At 40.9% G+C, this 22,500-nt stretch overlaps 2 protein-coding genes across 3 annotated transcripts in view; both read left to right on the top strand.

Annotated features, from left to right (window-relative positions):
* ehmt2 (euchromatic histone-lysine N-methyltransferase 2) overlaps positions 1–352 on the top strand; it is a 22,609-nt gene extending 22,257 nt beyond the window's left edge. Inside the window, exon 10 of the mRNA XM_083546716.1 lies at positions 1–352. This exon is cut by the window's left edge and continues 1,109 nt beyond it. The gene's annotated coding sequence lies outside the window, so the exon portion shown is untranslated.
* Positions 353–3,982: 3,630 nt separating this feature from the next.
* The window catches only part of slc44a4 (solute carrier family 44 member 4), a 35,714-nt gene continuing 17,196 nt past the window's right edge, over positions 3,983–22,500 (top strand). The window contains exons 1-6 of one of the 2 annotated variants that reach the window (XM_083546700.1): positions 3,983–4,262; positions 18,846–18,894; positions 18,994–19,067; positions 20,523–20,601; positions 20,814–20,913; positions 21,076–21,210. In XM_083546700.1, coding sequence (XP_083402826.1) covers positions 4,208–4,262; positions 18,846–18,894; positions 18,994–19,067; positions 20,523–20,601; positions 20,814–20,913; positions 21,076–21,210 — 492 coding nt within the window. In that variant the 5' untranslated portion in view covers positions 3,983–4,207. The remainder of the gene's footprint in view (positions 4,263–18,845; positions 18,895–18,993; positions 19,068–20,522; positions 20,602–20,813; positions 20,914–21,075; positions 21,211–22,500) is intronic. The other variant, XM_083546701.1, reaches the window with a different exon arrangement.

Here is a 22,500-nt window from a genome sequence, read left to right on the forward strand (position 1 = left end):
TGCTAAATTATTGAATTTTGCTACCAAGTAACATTACTAAGTTCTTAGCCAGGAAGCTGCTGAGATAGCTATCTAGCTTGAGGTACTTTGTGTGTGGACCAGAGAAGATCGAAGGCTTCTTGTTGTGTTACTCGTCTGCTGAGGCTGACTCACTTGGAGGTCGTGATGTGATGGTGAGTGGATGAGGGGGCATTACCAGCAGTGCTGTACATGTTTATATTAAGTGGCCATGTAGCATTCCTTCATTAGGTTTTTTTTTTTTTTTTTTGACTGTATGAGATTCCGGAGAGTGACATGACTGTGTTTTGTTACTATTACGTAGTTTGAATAAATATTTGATACAACAGTGAAATGTGTCATTCATCACTTCTCTGTTTATACCATCCAATAAATGTATACTTTTATTATTCAATCACTCAAACTCCACCTGTACCTCCATCTGTACCTCAACCTCTACCTGTACCTCCATCTGTACCTCTAACTCTACCTGTACTTCTACCTGTACCTCTATCTGTACCTGTACCTCAAACTCTACCTGTACCTCCATCTGTACTTCTACCTGTACCTCTATCTGTACCTGTACCTCAAACTCTACCTGTACTTCTACCTGTACCTCTATCTGTACCTATACCTCCATCTGTACCTCAAACTCTACCTGTACCCCTAAATCTACCTGTACCTCAAACTCTACCTGTACCCCTAAATCTACCTGTACCTTTATCTGTACCTCTACCTCAAACTCTACCTGTACCTCCATCTGTACCTCAAACTCTACCTGTACTTCCATCTGTACCTCAAACTCTACCTGTACCACTAAATCTACCTGTACCTCAAACTCTACCTGTACCTCCATATGTACCTCAAACTCTACCTGTACCCCTAAATCTACCTGTACCTCCATCTGTACCTCTACCTCAAAATCTACCTGTACCCAAATCTCTACCTGTACCTCTATCTGTACCTCAAACGCTACCTGTACTTTTACTTTTACCTCAATCTGATCCTCTACCTGTACTTCAAACACTACCTGTATCTTCATCTGTACCTCAAACTCTACCTGCATCTGTGCTTCCTCTATCTATCTGTACCTCTAACTCTACCTGTACCTCCATCTGTACCGCTACCTCTAACTCTACCTGTACTTCTATCTGTACCTCTAACTCTACCTGTACCTCTATCTCTACCTGTACCCCTAAATCTATCTGTACCTCAAACTCTACCTGCATCTGTGCTTCTATCTGTACCTCTACCTCAAACTCTACCTGCATCTGTGCTTCCATCTGTACCTTAAACGCTACCTGTACCTCTATCTGTACCTGTACCTATACATGTACCTCTAACTCTACCTGTACCTCTAGCTCAGGGGTGGCCAACCAGTCAGAGACTGAGAGCCACATTTTTTTACTGTGTTACCGCAAAGAGCCACATCATACACATGGGCACACATGAACATCACCCATCCCTTCCTCTCACACACACACCTCTGCTCAGCCAGATTTATTGTAAATGTCACACACCAACATAATGACAGAAAACACAGACTTTGTTTTGGGGGGGTGGGGGGGTTATGTGCGTGTTTACTTCGCTTGAGTTCAATACGGTATTTTCGTCAAATGCACATGTGCGTGAGATGAATATACCGCAAAGTTTCCCAGTAGGAGCGAGATCATTTAAGTCTTAAAAATACCGTATTGAACTCAAGCGAAGCGAACACGCACATTAAAAAAAAACACAAATACAAACTTCAATATGAACGTAAGAGCCGCATGCGGCACGCGAGCCGCGGGTTGGCCACCCCTGATCTAGCTCTATGTCTGTACTTTTACTTTTACCTCCATCTGATCCTCTACCTGTACCTCTACCTGTATCTCCACCTCTATCTGTACCTCTAACTCTAACTGTACCTCTATCTGTACCTCTATCTGTATCTGTACCTCTAACTCTACCTGTATCTCTATCTGTACCTCTATCTCTACCTGTACCTCTAACTCTACCTGTACCTCAAACGCTATTTGTACCTCTATCTGTATCTGTACCTCAAACGCTATTTGTACCTCTATCTGTATCTGTACCTCCACCTCTATCTCTATTGGTACCTCTATCTGTATCTGTACCTCCACTTCTATCTCTATTTGTATCTGTACCTCCACCTCTATCTCTATTTGTACCTCTATCTCTATTTGTACCTCTATCTGTATCTGTACCTCTAACTCTAACTGTACCTCTATCTGTATCTCTAACTCTGACTGTACCTCTATCTGTACCTCTATCTGTATCTGCACCTCTAACTCTACTTGTACCTTTAACTCTACCTGTACCTCTATGTGTATCTGTACCTCTAACTCTACCTGTATCTGTATCTGTACCTCTAACTCTACCTGTATCTGTACCTCTATCTGTATCTGTACCTCTAACTCTATCTGTATCTGTTCCTCTATCTGTACCTCTAACTCTACCTGTACTTCTACCTGTACCTCTATCTGTATCTGTACCTCTATCTGTATCTGTACCTCTAACTGTATCTGTACCTCTAACTCTACCTGTACTTCTACCTCTACCTGTATCTGTTCCTCTATCTGTATCTGTACCTCTAACTGTATCTGTACCTCTAACTCTACCTGTACTTCTACCTCTACCTGTATCTGTTCCTCTATCTGTATCTGTACCTCTAACTCTACCTGTACTTCTACCTCTATCTGTATCTGTACCTCTAACTGTATCTGTACCTCTAACTCTACCTGTACTTCTACCTCTACCTGTATCTGTTCCTCTATCTGTATCTGTACCTCTAACTCTACCTGTACTTCTACCTGTACCTTTATCTGTATCTGTACCTCTACCTGTATCTGTACCTCAAACTCTACCTGTATCTGTACCTCTAACTCTATCTGTATCTGTACCTCTAACTCTACCTGTACTTCTACCTGTACCTCTATCTGTATCTGTACCTCTAACTCTATCTGTATCTGTACCTCTAACTCTACCTGTACTTCTACCTGTACCTCTATCTGTATCTGTACCTCTAACTCTACCTGTACTTCTACCTGTACCTCTATCTGTATCTGTACCTCTACCTGTATCTGTACCTCAAACTCTACCTGTATCTGTACCTCTAACTCTATCTGTATCTGTACCTCTAACTCTACCTGTACTTCTACCTGTACCTCTATCTGTATCTGTACCTCAAACTCTATCTGTATCTGTACCTCTAACTCTACCTGTACTTCTACCTGTACCTCTATCTGTATCTGTACCTCTAACTCTACCTGTACTTCTACCTGTACCTCTATCTGTATCTGTACCTCTACCTGTATCTGTACCTCAAACTCTATCTGTATCTGTACCTCTAACTCTACCTGTACTTCTACCTGTACCTCTATCTGTATCTGTACCTCTAACTGTACCTGGAGTTGTATGTGTTGCTGCAGGGTGTGTTTATTGTGTGTGTTTATTGTGTGTGTTTATTGTGTGTGTTAATTGCGTGTCTCTGACGCACACTCCTGCTGCACTTTAACATTTTAAAGGCATGAGAGAAAACCTCATGGTGTCTTATTCCCTCTCATAATGCTGTTATTCCACTCGTGATAAAGGGTGTGTGTGTGTGTGTGTGTGTGTGTGTGTGTGTGTGTGTGTGTTTGTTTGTTTAGAAGGCAGGTCTACTCTTTACACAAGCCTTTTAATACACTAGACTCCTTTAGTTACAGAATAAACATGAGGAATAATGGATTCGAATGAATAATAAGCAGAAGCAGAGTACAGGTGTGTTGTTCAGCCTGTGATGGAGTGTGTTATACTTTATTCTACACAACACTCTACCTGACATACTGATATCTAAAAAAATAAAATAAATACATGAAAAAAAGAATAAACCAGAAGAAGTATAAAGTAAGACTATAAACTAACAGTGTACTTTGAGTGCTGTAGATCATTTTAAAGGCAGACATTTTGGACAGAATGAAACAAATCCCTTTAATTACATTTCTTTCTTGCACATCGGTTTCGTTGATGTTTTCTCTCACGGCCTCCAGAGGGCGCTCTGAACTGAACCGGGCGGAGCGAAACCACGGAAGGGACAGGTGAGTAGCAGGTGCGCGTGACGTCATTGCTTGGTAACCTGAGAGAGAGAGAGAGAGAGAGAAACGGAAGAAAAGATTTGTGTTGTGGATGTTGATGTTGAAGTTTGCAACTGCTCCTGAATCACATCAGCATGGGGAAGAAAACAGAGGATAAAGAACAACAACAACAGGGGCCATCAGAATATGGTGAGTTCAACATTTTAATCTGAGAGAAAGAAACGGAGAGAATGGATAGAGAAATGGAATAAAAGAGAGAATAAGAGGAAGAGAGAGAGAGGGGTGTGTGTATTGTATCACCATCTGTCATGTTGTGTAACTTTTTTCTAGCTTTCTTTAATACATTAAAAACTCCACTTGATGATTTTCTGCTTGATTGAAGTGCACAAGAACTCCTGAAGCTTCACCACACAATCACTGAATCTCACCAGTAACCACACAGAAACCTTCTACATAGTGCACTAGGAATTGAGTCATTTTTATTAAGAATTAAATCTAAAATCTGTTCTATAATCTTTATTATATTCCAGACTGCTTCCTGTTATCAGCTGTTAATACTTTCAATCCAGCAGGTGTTTAGATGAAGGTGTGGAAGTTGGAATTTCAGAGCAGATATCTGGCACACTGTGTAACATGTCTCTCTAGTGCACTTCTGTAGTGAATAAGTACGAGATCTCTGGTATGTAGTGCACTAGTGAGTGTGGAAAAGCTACAGGTTCACACTAGTGCACATGAGACATTCAGTGGTTTAACACCGAATTCTGTCAGATTGAGTCTCTGAGACGAGTCAGGGGATCAGACCTGCAGAGCATGACATCACCTCTATTAATGTAACACTGGTCCAATTCTGCGTCCCCTGTAGTGTGGATGCAGGTTCTACTTCCTGTAGGGTGGATGTTTCCTGTAATCATTTCAGGTTTACAGCATTCTTTAGAAAACAGCCATAAACAGGTGAAATTAAACACAATAAAAACATAGTAGGACGTTTTAAGTTGAGGAGAAAAATAACAGTGGACTTTGTCTCAGTGTTCCAGAGAGTAGAGATATTAAACTTTATTTTGGTGTAATGACATGGCACATATTCTAGTTTCCTTATTTTCTCAGCAGGTTTCGGTGATTATTGCGTTTCTAGACAATGTGCTAGTTCCTGTTCCTTTGTGTTTGATAGAAATAGGGGTTTTAAACTCTGTTTGGTATGCACTCCATTTCCAGATTGTTTTTTTTTGTTTGTTTGTTTTTTAGCACTGGGTTTCTAGACTCTTGTGTTTGGTATGCACCGGGTTTCTAGACTCTTGTGTTTGGCGTGCACTGGGTTTCTAGACTCTTGTGTTTGGTGTGCACCGGGTTTCTAGACTCTTGTGTTTGGCGTTCACTGGGTTTCTAGACTCTTGTGTTTGGTGTGCACCGGGTTTCTAGACTCTTGTGTTTGGCGTTCACTGGGTTTCTAGACTCTCGTGTTTGGCGTTCACTGGGTTTCTAGACTCTTGTGTTTGGTACACACTGGGTTTCTAGACTCTACATTTAGTAGGTATTTGATTTCTAGACTGTTTGAAATGCACTTGATTTCTAGACGATATGTGATATCATTTGGTTTCTAGACTCTGTATTTGGTAGATACTTGCATTTCTAAACTGTGTGTTTGGTTGGCATTTGGTTTCTAGACTCTGGTAGATCCTTGTGATTCTAGACATTATTCTTTTGTGTTTCTATATTTGTTGTCTGCTGTATGGTGTCAAGTGTAGTCTAATACCATTCCCTCTGACAGAGAGAAGATAATGACCTGTAGAAACATTCCATCATACCAGCAGGTGCATCAGGAACAGTTCCAACTTTGGAGACTCTTCTTTCTCTCTCCTGTTTCACACCTCAATGTAAAAATAGTCGTAAATAAAACCAAATTGTGAAGTACAGTCAGGCTTTCGTGTTCAACCGAGAGTGTGTGTGTGTGTGTGTGTGTGTGTATGAGGAATAGAAGTTAGTGCATTGTTTTAGATTATTAACTACAGAAAGTCTTATTCTCACTCACTGCTCAACCTTTAGACTTCAGTGATTTTTTAAAACACAGAGGTTGAGAAAAGGACGTGTGTGTGTGTGTGTGTGTGTGTGTGTGTGTGTGTGTGTGTGTGTGTGTGTGTGTGTGTGTGTGTCAGCACTCTAAATCAGACATAGCCATTCTCATATTTTGCATACTTTCTTCACTCTCATATTTTAGAGCAGTTGAGAGGAATTGTGGGGTTAATGGTGCATTCAAATTGCTGCTCCTGGGAAACCAGGACATACGGACATATGGTGACAAATACCAGCAGAAATGTAGCTGTAGGCGTTGGGTTTCTAGACTGCGTGTTTGGTAGGCAGCAGGTTTCTAGACTGCGTGTTTAGTAGGCATTGGGTTTCTAGACTGCATGTTTGGTAGGCAGTAGTTTTCTAGACCGAGTGTTTGGTAGGCAGTAGCTTTTTGACCGAGTGTTTGGCAGGCATTGGGTTTCTAGACTGAATGTTTGGTAGGCAGTAGTATTCTAGACTTGGTGGTTGGCAGGCAGTAGTTTTCTAGACTGAGTGTTTGGTGGGCATTGGATTTCTAGACTGAATGTTTGGTAGGCAGTAGTTTTCTAGACTGAGTGTTTGGTAGGCATTGTGTTTCTACACTATGTTTGATAGGCATTGGGCTTTTGGACTTGGTGTTTGGTAGGCATTATATCCCTATATTTCCTGAGGCTTAGTGTGGTATTTGTGTGTGTTTGTGTGAAAAACAGAGATTAATCTCAGTGGCTCATTGGTGAAAGATGGTAATTACTGTTCTTAAAGCATTATGTCCCTGTTTTATAGCAGCTTCTGTCAGATAAACTGCAGCTTTTACATCTATATCTACATTTACATCTATTGGCCATGAAGATGCCCATTTCATGTTGCAACTTTACCACTGACACTGGAGACTCCTTCCATTAAATAAAAATTCCTCCCTCACACGACCCGTTCCGGTTTACATACAGAACCAACAGATCCACGAAGGATGCCGTCTCAGCCGCTCTTCATCCAGCCCTCACACACCTGGACTCCAAAGACTTCTATTTGCGAATGCTGTTCTTGGATTTTAGTTCAGCATTCAACCCAATCATCCCACAGCAGCTAATAAACAAACTAAGACACCTGGGACTCAACTCCCCTCTATAACTGGGTGCTGGACTTCTTATCTTATCTGTTGAGCTCAGTAGCTCCTAGTTTTATAACCATAAAGACTGTATAAGACTGTAGAAAGAACATTACTTATAATCTTATACTCCAGTGCTCATGTTAGTTCTCACTCTCCAGTGTTCTGTATTGTTGAAAGATTTATGATGAAACTCTTGATGTCACCCATATGAGGATGAGGTTCCCCTTTTGAGTCTGGTTCCTCTCAAGGTTTCTTCCTCATAACATCTAAGGGAGTTTTTCCTTGCCACAGTCTCCACGGCTGCTCATCAGAGATACACACACACCATTCACCTTCACTGTTGATTTCTGTAAAGCTGCTTTGAGACGATGTCTGTTGTGAAAAGCGCAATAGAAATAAACTTGACTTGACTTGACTTATAAGAGAGACCACAAAATGTACAGGTCGGTGGAAAACCATCTAAGATCATCACGCTAACCACAGGGGTACCACAAGGGTGCGTGCCCAGCCCGCTGCTCTTCACCCTGTTCACCCATGATTTTGTACCCAGTTACAACATCAACCACATTAAGTTTCCAGACGCCATGACTGTAGTGGGCTTCACCACCAACACACAAGACAAAAACTTTTTTTCCCTTCTGTTTACTGTTTTTTCTCTGACCAATCACGGTCCAGAACTTCACATCTGTGTGGGCTAAAAAACACTAGAACCCTTTCCTCACAGCCCATTCAGCTCTAAACTGGAACAGATGTATAGCTAATAATAACTAAATGCCAGATTGTGCAGGAGAATGCTGCAGCTGTGGTTTATAAGATTAGATTGTAACAGAGTGAAATCAGTATTGCGGATTAGCAGTTGAAATGTCAAGCATTTAACAAGACAGTGATCTAATCAGACTTTCAGATTCCGAAATAAAGATTATTTTAAACCCATTGTTAATAAGTTTCTAATCTAACAGACTAGAATCTAATAGCAGAATAATACACACACACACACACACACACACACACACACACACACACACACACACACACACACACACACACACACACACACAGCTAGCAGGATCTGTCAGTCTTCTATCATCAGTCTCAGAAGTTCTATCATAAAACGTCATGTCTCCAGTCTGTGATTTCAAACCAGAAGTGAGATCCAGAACAATCAAAAAATGTTCTTGCAGTTAAAGGCTACAGTTTTGGTAGGTAAAGACCACATTCCTTAGGGTAAAAGTCATGTTCTTGAGGGTATAGTCCACATACTTGAGCATAAAAGTCATGTTCTTGAGGGTAAAGGCCATGTTTTTGAGGGTAAAAGTCACGTTTTTCGGAGTATAGGCCACATACTTGTGGGAAAAAGACCACGTTCCTGAGGGGAAAAGCCATGTTCTTAAGGGGTAAAGGCTATGTTCTTGAGGGCAATGGCCATGTTATTTTGGGTTAAAGATCATGTTCTTTTAGGGGTAAAAGCAGCACTTGTGGAGGTTAAAAGGGGTCTTCTGAGGGGGTAAAGGCTGATCTCTTGGTGGATGAAGGTCGTTTTTGGGAGTAAAGGCACATTTGTGTGGATTAAGGTCATGTTTATTGTGTGTGTGTGTAATATATTTTTTATTTAGTTTTATATTAACAGTTATAGTTTGAAAGAGGCAGATGTAAAGGACGGGTGGGGGGTTTATGGAGATGGATGACCTGCTGTGGCGCCACCTAATGGGAGCAGCTGAAAGAAGTAGTTGTTTTATATTTTAAGTTGATTGTTTTCTCTCTGTATCTCTCAGTGTCTCACGGACTGATCTGCCTCTGTTCCTTTTCTCTCTCTGTTCTCTGATTGGTTGTTCAGTGTAATGTGATCTGTTTTTTGGCAGTGGAACAGGTTCTTCAGGGAGAGGGTTCAGTGATCTACACTGATGGTTCTGCTCTATGGCTTCTTTAAAGGAAACACAGACTTTATAATTTATGACTTATAATTATTCATTCATTAATTTTCTCCCGCTTATCCGTAATTCGGGTCGCGGGGGCAGCGGTCTAAGCAGGCCCCCGCCTTCGACTGCTGCCCAATCCTTACAGCACCGTCCCTTACGGTCCCTCCTGCAGGTGGGGAGCCCACGGGAAGACTTATAATTATCTAGATTATAATTATACAGAATTGCTTAATAACATTTTTATATCTACATTTCTAAATAGCAACATGTTATAGATTTGGAGAAACCATTCAGTTAGCATGAGGTTAAATACTTTATTATTATCTACGGTTTCCTGCTAGAATCCTGGATTTTAGTCAATTTTAATAAGAACATTTAATCATCAATCACAGATGGTTAAAACTATGATTGCCCTCTAGATTCTGTGTTTGGAATGTCCTGAAGGTCTGGAGTTGTTGTGGTTCTGGGTTCTGTGTTTAGAATGCGTTGAGTCTTTCTGCTCGACCTCAGGGGATGAATTCTGTGTGGGGATTTAAGATTACTGCTGTATGAAAGTGTTGTTGTCTTGATGAAGTTCTGGACTGTTTGTTTGTTGGTACTGTAGATTATGTCTGGAGCTCTACATTGGGTTTGGCCCTGATGAGTATCTAGGCTGTGTTTGGGATTTGGAGATGCTCTGGACAGTGTTTGGTATTTGCTGGACTCTAAGATTTTGGGGAGCTTAATTTTAGGTTTGTCATTGATGTGGCTGTAGATTGTTAGAATTCCAGTAGCTCTTGATTGGATTTGAGGATGAAATGAGGGTTGGATTGAGTTTGGGATTTACATTTACATTTACATTTGTGGCATTTAGCAGACGGGGTTAGGGTTAGGGTTAGGCATTTAAATGAGGTTAAGATTGTGTTTGTGATTTTCTGAAGCTTCAGGCTGTGTTAGAAGTTAAAAGTGCTTTAGACCTTTTTCGAATTCACTGAAGCTCTAGGCCTTGTTGGGGAATTGCTGGAATTTTACAGCCTTGCTTAGGAATTGCTGGGGATCCATACATCTAAACCCATCTGTAATGCAGTCTGAAGCCTCCACATTTATCCAAACACAGTGTATTAAACCTTGAAATCTTAGTCATGATCACACCACACCCCTTTAACGTGACCTTTTTTTTTTTTTTTACCATGAGGTAATCTGTAGCACCTGACACCAAATTTCTGAAATCAGGAAATGAGGAACAGAGAGGTGGAGGATAAGAATCCGGTTGGGTCTGTGGAGCAGGTTCTGGAGCAGGAAGAACACATTGTATGGAACGTTAATATTGGATGTGGTTTGGGCGGCTGTAAGATAAACGGACTGTGTGAGTTTTTCTGGAGAACACTGAGGCAGAGCAGGCTGGATGTTTTTGCATTCGGCTCGTTTCCCTTCACTGGCGTATTCAAAACAGATTCAAAAGCTGAAGTTCATCCCCTCCTCACTCTGTCTCTGACTTCCGTCCTTCTGTACTGCAAATGATCAACTTATAACAAGCGTACAAGCGGCAAAGAAATGTTTACAGCGTGACCCTGAAGGCAGAGAGCAACCAGGAAACAAACCCCAACCAACTAAAAACACAAATACAAGAGCAAAGAATAGAAAAGAGAAATCCGTATCAAACAAGATGAAAAGATGTGCTACCTAGTGGAACACAAAGAACTGCTACTAAAGATCATCAAAATAAAACGCTGTGACTTCTATCCAAGTCCATCATGGAAATAAACATGAGGTGAAGATCTGAGGTATGAAGGGGCAGAAGGTGTGTCATTAAATACTGATGAATCTCTGGAGCAGTGAACATGACATGAGTCACATCCACACGAACTGTTTACAGGTCTGAGATGTGGTCCATGTGGACCTGATGAGTGTGGAAAGCATCTGTAGATGTAGTGTGTGTGTGTGTGTGTGTGTGTGTGTGTGTTTTCACACATTTTCACCCTGTTAGAATAATGCACTCTGTGGATCAGCTCTTAAATTGTCCTATTAGCTCAACATGTGTGTGTTTGTGTGTATCACATGCTACTAAAGCATCCGAGCTGCCAGGTAACGAATCGTCCGGTCCCTCAGAGATCCACACACCCACGACTCACTCAGGAGTTCATCCCGACCAATCACACACACATTCATTACAGTACAGTACAGTACACACACCGAATCAGATAGTTTTAGTTATGTTTATTACAACCCTGGTGGGGTGCAGTTTCTGGTAAATCATCTGTAAAGGTTGTGGGTGATTCAGTGAATTATTTCTGCTATGAAGTTGATGATGTTCCTCTAACAGCATGTTCACAAGTGTATACCAAAGAGTGTTTACCGTTCCTGATTCTAGCTGTAAATATGTCAAGTCAAGTCAAGTCAAGTTTATTTGTATAGCGCTTTTCACAACAGACATTGTCTCAAAGCAGCTTTACAGAAAACAACAGTGAAGGTGAATGGTGTGCGTTTGTCCCTGATGAGCAGCCGTGGCGACAGTGGCAAGGAAAAACTCCCTTAGATGATATGAGGAAGAAACCTTGAGAGGAACCAGACTTAAAGGGGAACCCATCCTCATATGGGTGACATCAAGAGTTTGGTCATAAATCTTTCAACAATACAGAACAATTTGTGATCATCATAGATCCAGCATCAGCTTCTCCATGCCAGGGCCTTTAAACACTCGGCATCTACTTCTCCATGATCATCCATAGGTCCATAATCTTCACGAGGTGGGACGTGACTGGAGCTGGCCAAACCTCAGGATGCCTCGGGATGGGGAGAGAAAGAGAAGCAGTGGAGAGGAATTAGCGTAGCTGCTGTTCATGATATTAACAGCACAAGTTGATAATGTGCATGTGATCAGATGTTCTGGAGCACAAGGTTGTGATGTGATGTGTGTGATGTGTGTTATGTGTAGGCTTTGCTAAAAAGATATGTTTTTAATCTGCACTTAAACTGGGAGAGTGTATCTGAACCCCGAACACTGTCAGGAAGACTATTCCAGAGTTTAGGAGCTAAATGTGAAAATGCTCTACCGCCTTTAGTGGACTTTGCTATTCTAGGAACTACTAGAAGCCCAGAGTTTTGAGATTTCAGGGAGCGTGACGGATTGTAGCGTGTTAAAAGACTGGATAGATACATGGGAGCCAAACCATTTAGTGCTTTATAAGTGAGTAGCAGTAGTTTGTAGTCTATTCGAAACTTAATAGGAAGCCAATGTAGGGACGATAAGATTGGGGTTATATGATCGTATTTTCTTGACCTAGTAAGAACTCTTGCTGCGGCATTCTGAACTAACTGAAGCTTGTTTATTAATGATGCAGGACATCCACCTAGTAATGCATTACAGTAGTCTATTCTAGAGGTCATAAACGCATGGACGAGCTTCTCTGCATCAGATATAGATAACATATTTATGATAACTTAGCTTAGAAATATTTCTAAGGTGAAAGAAGGCTGTTTTTGTAACTTGATTGATGTGATTTTTAAAAGATAAGTTGCTGTCTAAAATAACTCCCAGGTCTTTTACCGTTGAACTAGTAGTTACAGAACAACCGTCTAAATGCAGGCTGAGATGCTGGAGCTTCTGTGTACTATTTTTTGGGCCGATGAGCAAAATCTCCGTTTTATCAGAATTTAATAGCAGAAAGTTATGGGTCATCCAATCTCTTATTTCTTCAACACACTCAGTTATGCGAGCTAATTGAGCTGTATCGCCTGGTTTGGATGAAATATATAGCTGGGTATCATCAGCATAACAATGGAAGCTAATTCCATGCCTTCTAATAATATTTCCTAATGGAAGCATGTATATTGTAAAAAGCAGGGGTCCTAGAACTGACCCTTGTGGCACGCCATAATTTACTAGCATTATCCTGGATAGCTCTCCATTTAAATCTACGAAATGGTAACGATTGGACAGGTAGGATTTAAACCAGCTTAATGCCTGTCTCTGAATACCGATGTAATTCTGTAAGCGATCGAGAAGAAGATCATGATCTATAGTGTCGAACGCAGCACTAAGATCTAGTAAAACTAATAGGGAGATGTAGCTTTGGTCTGAAGCTAAAAACAGGTCGTTAGTGATTTTAACTAGAGCAGTTTCTGTGCTATGATGGGGCCTAAAACCTGACTGAAACTCTTCAAAGATATTGTTCTCCTGCAAGTGGTTACATAACTGGGCAGCGACAATCTTTTCTAAAATCTTAGACATAAATGGGAGATTTGAAATTGGTCTGTAATTCGATAGCGTGTTTGGATCCAGATTAGGTTTTTTAATGAGGGGCTTAATAACTGCTAACTTGAGGGATTTAGGGACATGACCTAACGATAGTGAGGAGTTAATAATATTGAGAAGAGGCTCACCAGCTGTATATAACACTTCCTTCAGTAGTTTAGTGGGAATTGGATCTAACTGACATGTTGTTGATTTAGCTTTCATAATAGCATCATACAGCTCTTCCTGTCCTATACATGTAAAACAGTGTAGTTGTGGGGTTGTAAGTACGATTGTGTCGGGAGATGCTGTCAGAGGTTGAACTGACACAATTGTTTTTCTAATGTTATCTATTTTTTTCAGTGAAGAAATTCATAAAGTCTTCACTACTAAACTGTGATGGAACACATTTTTCAGATCCCTGATTTGTTGTTAATTTAGCGACTGTACTGAAAAGGAACCTGGGATTGTTTTTGTTATTTTCTATGAGTTTGCTCAGGTGTTTAGCTCTAGCAGCTTTTAGCGCCTGTCTGTAGCTAAGCATACTGTCTTTATACGCAATTCTAAATACCTCCAATTTAGTTTTCCTCCATTTTCTCTCCAGATTACGTGCTGTTCTCTTTAGGGCATGTGTATGACTATTATACCAAGGTGCAGGTGCTTGTTCTCGAACCTTTTTTAACCGGATGGGGGCAACAGTGTCTAAAGTGCTAGTGAGGATAAGGTCTATGTTGTTCGCCATCTCATCAAGATGATCAGCATTTATGGGTTTAATGTGAAACTGAGATAAATCAGGCAGGTTATTTATGAATCTGTCCTTAGTGGTTGGAATAATAGTCCTACCAAGTCGATACCGTGGTGAAACACGGTTAATCTGCTCTACCGGTAGTGTGTACAGTAGGAGATAATGGTCTGTGATGTCATCATTCTGAGGTAAAATATTTATATCAGTGACGTCTGCTCCGTGGGATATTATTAAGTCTAGTGTGTGGTTAAAACGGTGGGTTGGTCTGGTGACGTTTTGTTTAACTCCAAAAGAGTTTAGTAAATCGACAAATGATAATCCTAGGGCATCGTTTTCATCATCTACATGAATATTAAAATCTCCTACAAGCAGCACTTTATCAAAACTGATCAAGAGGTCTGAGAGAAAACAAGCAAACTCATGAAGAAAATCAGCGTAGGGTCCTGGGGGTCTGTACACAGTGACCAGAGCGAGTTTTCTGTGCATGTCTGAAAGTGCAATTTTAAGAACGAGCACTTCAAATGATTTAAAGCTGAATCCTAATCTCTGACTAACATTAAGAGAAGCACTATAAATGGTTCCTACACCCCCCCCACGACCAGTCTGACGGGGCTCATGCTTATAAACATATCCTGACGGTGTCGACTCGTTTAGACCCATATAATCACCTGGTTTAATCCAGGTCTCAGTGAGACAGAGTGCATCGAGATTATTCTCTGTGATCATCTCATTTACAATCAGTGCTTTGGGTGCAAGTGATCTGATGTTTAAAAGACCAAACTTTAGAACTTTGTTGTGTTTGTTTATCTGGCATTTTTCAGTTTTAACTGCAATAAGATTATTTCTGGATCTTGTGTATGTAATTCTTGGTTTTACTACACGAGGAATAGATACGGTTTCTATAAACTGGGCTGTGTGTGATTCTATATGAATATAGAATTTTGTTGAACATTAAAACATTATATTGTGTTTGGGATTTGAGGAGAACTGTATTACGGTTTGGATTTAAAGAAGCTCTAGTTTGGGATTTGTGGAAGTTCTAGTTGGTATCTGTAGATCTATAATGTGTTTGGATTTTGTAACAGCACTTTTAACAAAGGACATTTTCCCAAAGCAGCTTTACACAGATAAAGTGCTTATTGAACAATTATATTTTCTTGCTTATAAGTGTATTGTGCATAATGAGTGAATCAGTGGTGAGTGTGGTGAAGGAAAAAACATGAGAAACCTTGAGAGGAACCAGACACAAAAGGGAACCTCATCCTGATCCTCAACACTGAAGGTCCTTCTTAACAGTTCCATCAGTGTGAAACATTCCTTCTGCACCACAGTCCAAACTTCTGTTATTAAACATAAACCACGATCCAGAATCCAACATCCAAATACGCTTCTAATGATTTTACAGTAATATAATAACTTTCATAATATTTCATTATAAATATATTATTTATGTTATATATATTATTTATATATTATATTTATATATTTTAATAATATTTTATTTCAGAGAAAGGTTTTATTTTTCTCTGTTCAGTTGCTAATTTCATACCAAACTTAGTGATTGTTAAAGGACATCTGTAACCATGGTAACAGTGACGTCCTGCCGTCCTGAACAGTTTCCTTACTGTAACCCTGCTGGATTTCGATGCACTTCCTTATGAGAAAGAAAGTCGTCAGATTTCTGATCCAACACAACTGTCTATATTTTCTTTGTATGTAGGTCGTATGGGAGATTAGGGAGGAGAATCTGTTGAAAGTCGTGTCTGTAAAAACCTTTTATTTATATTTAATAAATTGCCTTTAAAAGCAACTTGAAATCCAACAGTTCACAACTAAATGACTTCAGAATCAGAGTTCTTTATTGATCTCACAGAGAAAATGGTGGGTTGCAGTTGCTCAAAGTAAAATTAATGTGAAATAATATATTTACACTGATCAGACATAAGATTATAACATTATTACACTGAGTGGTGAAGTGAAGAACACTGATGATCTTCATCATGGCTCCTGTTAGTGTGCGGATTTATTGATCAGGCAGCAGATGAAAATTTTGTCCTCAAAGTTGATGTTGGAAGCAGAAAAATGGGCGTAAGGATTTGAGCGACTTAGACAAATTGTGACGTCTAGACGTCTGGGTCAGAGCGTCTCCAAAACTGCAGCTCTTGTGGGATGTTCCTGGTCTGCAGTGGTCAGTGTCTATCAAAAGTGCTCCAAGGAAGGAACAGTGGTGAACCGGCGACAGGGTCGTGGGGGGACGAGGATCATTGATGCACGTGAAGAGTGAAGGCTGGTCCTTGTGGTCCGATCCGACAGATGAGCTCCTGTAGCTCAAACTGCTGAAGAAGATCATGCTGTTGATGCTCGTTGGGTCCCGACTGATTTAGCAGCAAAAGGGGACCAACACAATATTAAGCAGGTGCTCATAATGTTACACTGATCAGTGTAGAGAATAAGTTTTATATATATATATTCTTCTATAGACTTATTCAGTTCTGTACCATGTTACAGCAGGGTTCTGATCCCTTTTTCAAGTCTCCATGTGGCAGAAACTGGTGCAGATATGAGCCTGAACACACTGACATTATTTCCAGGAGGTGTGAAGCAGGTCTGTGGTGGTCAGTCAGGAGACTGATTAACCCTGTGGATATTCTCTTGGGAGGTGACGCGTTCCTCTGTTCCTCTCTCCCTTCACCTCAGCAGCAGAGTGAACTTTAGTAACAGCAGTGTTTGATCATTACACTTAAATATTATACACAAACACCTCATTCCCAAAAATATTGGGACACCTGACTTTCCCCCCGTATGCGCTTCTTCATCAAACTGTTACACAAAGTTGTACACACACATTTTCCCTTCACTTGATTTAGGAGACCCAGCTCATTAGAACAGCACATGGAGGCTAAATTTGGAACGCGGTGTTAACAATTAAGCAAATTGACAGTATGGTCAGGTTTCCACACATTTATGTCCATACAGTGTATCTGAGCTGCTGATATCAAGGTCTTGATGGTGGTTTAATGACTGTTTGAGAAAGATCACATGATATACTCAATTTCTGTGTCAAGTTCATTCTCCGAGCTGGGAATGTTTACTGAAGATAACACGGCTGTTTCCTTAAGAACCTGATGGAGGAAATTAAAATAAAGTCGGTACTTTAGTATGAGCATTTAATGGCCTCCTGAGTGAGAAGTGCTGGAACACAGAGTGCTTACAGTATAAAGTCTCCTTAAACTCGGACAAATTAGAAGTAAAACCTGATAATATTCTTTCAATACACTTGAATATTATGGAGTGAAACGGGTTCCAGAGAAGAAACATAAATTACCTCAGTGGTGTGTGTGTACACACACACACACACACACACACACACACACTCACACACACACACACACTCTGGATATATCCCTGTGCTTAGTTTTCTGCTAAACAGGTTTAACCAATGAGGAAATGCAAACACAAGAAACCATTAGCTATACACACACACACACACACACACACACACACACACACACAAAGTCCACTCTGTATTGGCTTCATCCCAGATCACTCACCATGTCCTGTATCCTCACATTTAACTCCTAATTTGTTTATGCAAGTTCTTGCTCAACATTTTTATTACAGCCTCCACTGGTTCTAATGTAAAGCCAAATTGTGGAAGCAGGTTCCATGATCTAAAAGAATCTGATCCTGGATTAAGTCTGAACAAAAATTGCTTGTCTTCATTCAGCTCCCTTCTTTGTCAAGGGGAACATTTAAAGGGTGGTTTTGTTCATTTATCAGCTCTATGGGCTGAGGTTCCATCGCTGTAAGGAACTTCTAGGAAAGATCTACTGATCCTACTGACTGGCATCTTCTTCCTCTACTTCTCTAATTAGACATTAGATAATGTATTCATTTATCTATAATGGACGAGTCAGAATGTAATGGTAATGAGATGATATGAGGAGGAACCTTGAGAGGAACCAGACCTGTCCCCATCCGCACACCGGACAATGGCACTCTAAATCATTCCTCTTGTACTGTAGAGTCACAAGATGATTGTTCTGTAATCTGGAACTTCGTTATAGTTTAATTTGTAAGTTTAATTTTAAATTGTTAGTTAATAAAGTTATTAATCATTTACTGAATTCATATGAATTGCTGTCCAAAGTCATCGTCATGGTTACTAAGTGATTACCATCCACTGTAATCTCCTGTGGCTGCTCCATGTGGAACATCCTCAGCTGCAGTGACTGGTTTCCAAGTGGTGAGAAATCAAGAAGAAGATCATCAAGATGGATCAGACAGATCCAGAGAGCAGATAGGGGGTCTTCACATTTTAGCAAAGGACCAGAGCAGTTGCTGTTTCCTGGTATCCAGTTGATCATTTTTTTGAAGTTATCAATTAAATACAGATGACACTTTGTATGAATTTCACTCTAAAACTGTCATCATTCCATCATTACTATGAGGTTACCATCCAATGTAATCTCATGCATCTTCAGGCTGCTCCTGGAACATGCTCTGCACCAGCAAGTGGTTTCCATCTGATGAGAAGACCAGCTTCAAAGATCAAACCCAAGCTATAAGATTTTTGAGTAGCTCATGATGGTGTTCTGGTCTCCACACGTTCCTCACACTGAGCTGTAAATAAAATGGAGAGAATGTAAATGGAACTGCTTTAGTTAGCGATCATCATCCTGTCTGCTAATGCGGCTCTACAGCGATCACTGTCAAGTGTGTAACTAAAGTCCGTTTCGTGTTCCAGGAGAACCAACACCGTACGACCCGACGTTTGCTGGACCCATTCACAACAGGTGTGTGTGTGTGTGTGTGTGTGTGTGTGTGTGCGCATCTGTGTGTGTGTTTGAGAAAATCATACAATTATAGCTCATTTGCATGATCTTTGTTTCCAGGAGCTGCACTGATATCATCTGCTGTGTCCTGTTCATGCTGGTTCTTGTAGGATACATGGTGGTTGGAATTCTGGGTAAGAGCCTACACAAGGAAATCAGGTCTTGCCCTTGTTTAGAAAGGAACCCGACCCCTCCCCCAGGCCATCAAGGGTTGATCATGTGACCATTTATTTTCACTCTATTGTTAATGTATAGTACAGTATGAAGTTCTGACTTTATATTACGCCATATAAGTGTTTTGAACAATGGCTAAGCTAATAGCAGAGTGTTCGGCCTAGCTTAGCTTGTTAGCTACACACTTGTGTAGGTGTGTGTAGGAATTAACGCTACCAACGTCACTCACACAAATATTTTCTATGAACTGTCATGTAAAGCAAAAAAAAAAAAAAAAAAAAAAAGACCTCAATTAAATCAATATTTGGTGTTACACCCTCTGGCTTCAAATCAGACTCCGCTGTGTGATAAACAACTTCTACCAAGCAGGTGCTGATGATCATCTGTTTCATATGTGGGTTGAAACCCAGTCATGAAAGTAAACAGAAACTGGAGCTTCAGACTGGGTGTGGAACTCTGCTTCTAAGGTGAGGTTGTGGAGGACAGTTTCATGTCACAGATCCTACACCAATACTAAGCACAGCAACATGATATTTTGAAGAAGCACAAAGAAATGGGTGATGTTGAGCGTAGCTGCAAAAGTCGACTAGGGAAACTTGATGTAGAGACACATCATGATTACTTCAACATCAAAAGATGTCCAGTGAGACCCAGGTACACATCTAAATGTCTGGTTAGAAGTGATCTTCATTAAAGAAATGTGGCGAAAGCTAAATCTTTAACATGCAAATGAGGCTAAGTGTCTGAACTCTGCAAGAAAACAAAGGAACTGGGTGCAGAAAAATGGCAGCAGGAGCTCTGGAGTCAAAATCACACACACACACACACACACACACACACACACACACACACACACACATTTACTCACTCACTCACTTACACACACACACACACACACACACACACACACACACACACACACATTTACTCACTCATTTACACACACACACACACACACACACACACACACACACACATTTACTCACTCACTCACTTACACACACTCACACACACACACACACACACACACACACACACACATTTACTCACTCACTCACTTACACACACACACACACACACACACACACACACACACACACACACACACACACACATTTACTCGCTTACTCACTTACACACACACACACACACACACACACACACACACACACACACACACACATTTACTCACTCACTCACTTACACACACTCACACACACACACACACACACACACACACACACACACACATTTACTCGCTTACTCACTTACACACACACACACACACACACACACACACACACACATTTACTCGCTTACTCACTTACACACACACACACACACACACACACACACACACACACACACAGTGTGTAGAGATGAAGATGAATATATATATATGTGTTGTGTTGCAGCATGGCTGTATGGAGACCCACGGCATGTTCTTTTCCCACGCAACTCCACTGGCATGTTCTGTGGCCTCCCACCCAATCAGTGAGCAGATACACATACACACACACACACACACACACACACACACACACACCAAGACCAATACATAACAACATTTCAGTATAGATGTATATCCTTTTATTATTATTATTATTATTATTATTATTATTATTATTATTATGATCTAATCTCTCTCTCTCTCTCTCTCTCTCTCTCTCTCTCTCTCTCTCTCTCTCTCTCTCTCTCTCTCTCAGGAATAAACCGAATGTGTTTTACTTTAACATCCTAAAATGTGCCACAGCGACAAACATTATGGCCGCCGCACTCCAGGGTCTCCAGTGTCCCACCACTCAGGTGATCACAGTGTGTGTGTGTGTGTGTGTGTGTGTGTGTGTGTGTGTGTGTGTGTGTGTGTGTGTGTGTGTGTGTGTAAAATATACACAATACTTACACCTCATTGCGCACACAGCTGATGATGATGACGATGATAATGATGTTCATGTCTTCTGTCTGTAGATCTGCCTGAGTTCGTGTCCCTCAGATTTCTGGTCTCTGAACCCCATCGCCTACGCAGCTCCACCTTCAGACTTATATAAATATTTCAAACAGGAACTGTGTGTCCCGTCCTTCAACCTCAGCACCACCAAACTCGTACGTCACTCATCACACATTCACACTGTTCTAACATACATCATATGCAAAGAATGGGATGATCCAGGACCAGGTTCACACCTGAACTCCTTCCAGCCAATCACAATCCACTATTCACACCTGAACTCCTTCCAGCCAATCACAATCCACTATTCACACCTGAACTCCTTCCAGCCAATCACAATCCACTATTCACACCTGAACTCCTTCCAGCCAATCACAATCCACTATTCACACCTGAACTCCTTTCAGCCGATCACAATCCACTGTTCACACCTGAACTCCTTCCAACCAATTACAATCCACTGTTCACACCTGAACTCCTTTCAGCCAATCACAATCCACTATTCACACCTGAACTCCTTTCAGCCAATCACAATCCACTATTCACACCTGAACTCCTTCCAGCCGATCACAATCCACTATTCACACCTGAACTCCTTCCAGCCGATCACAATCCACTATTCACACCTGAACTCCTTCCAGCCGATCACAATCCACTATTCACACCTGAACTCCTTCCAGCCAATCACAATCCACTATTCACACCTGAACTCCTTTCAGCCAATCACAATCCACTATTCACACCTGAACTCCTTCCAGCCAATCACAATCCACTATTCACACCTGAACTCCTTCCAGCCGATCACAATCCACTATTCACACCTGAACTCCTTCCAGCCAATCACAATCCACTGTTCACACCTGAACTCCTTTCAGCCAATCACAATCCACTATTCACACCTGAACTCCTTCCAGCCAATTACAATCCACTATTCACACCTGAACTCCTTCCAGCCAATCACAATCCACTGTTCACACCTGAACTCCTTTCAGCCAATCACAATCCACTATTCACACCTGAACTCCTTCCAGCCAATCACAATCCACTATTCACACCTGAACTCCTTCCAGCCAATCACAATCCACTGTTCACACCTGAACTCCTTTCAGCCAATCACAATCCACTATTCACACCTGAACTCCTTCCAGCCAATCACAATCCACTGTTCACACCTGAACTCCTTTCAGCCAATCACAATCCACTATTCACACCTGAACTCCTTCCAGCCAATTACAATCCACTATTCACACCTGAACTCCTTCCAGCCAATCACAATCCACTATTCACACCTGAACTCCTTCCAGCCAATCAAAATCCACTATTCACACCTGAACTCCTTCCAGCCAATCACAATCCACTATTCACACTGATCAGGGTGTATAATGTGTAATTGATATTGATGTATATATTTGCCTTCTTTCATTCTTATTTTCTCTGTTTTTCCC

Source organism: Silurus aristotelis (assembly GCF_946808225.1).
Source record: "Silurus aristotelis genome assembly, chromosome: 7".
In the NCBI taxonomy this organism is placed as follows: Eukaryota; Metazoa; Chordata; class Actinopteri; order Siluriformes; family Siluridae; genus Silurus; species Silurus aristotelis.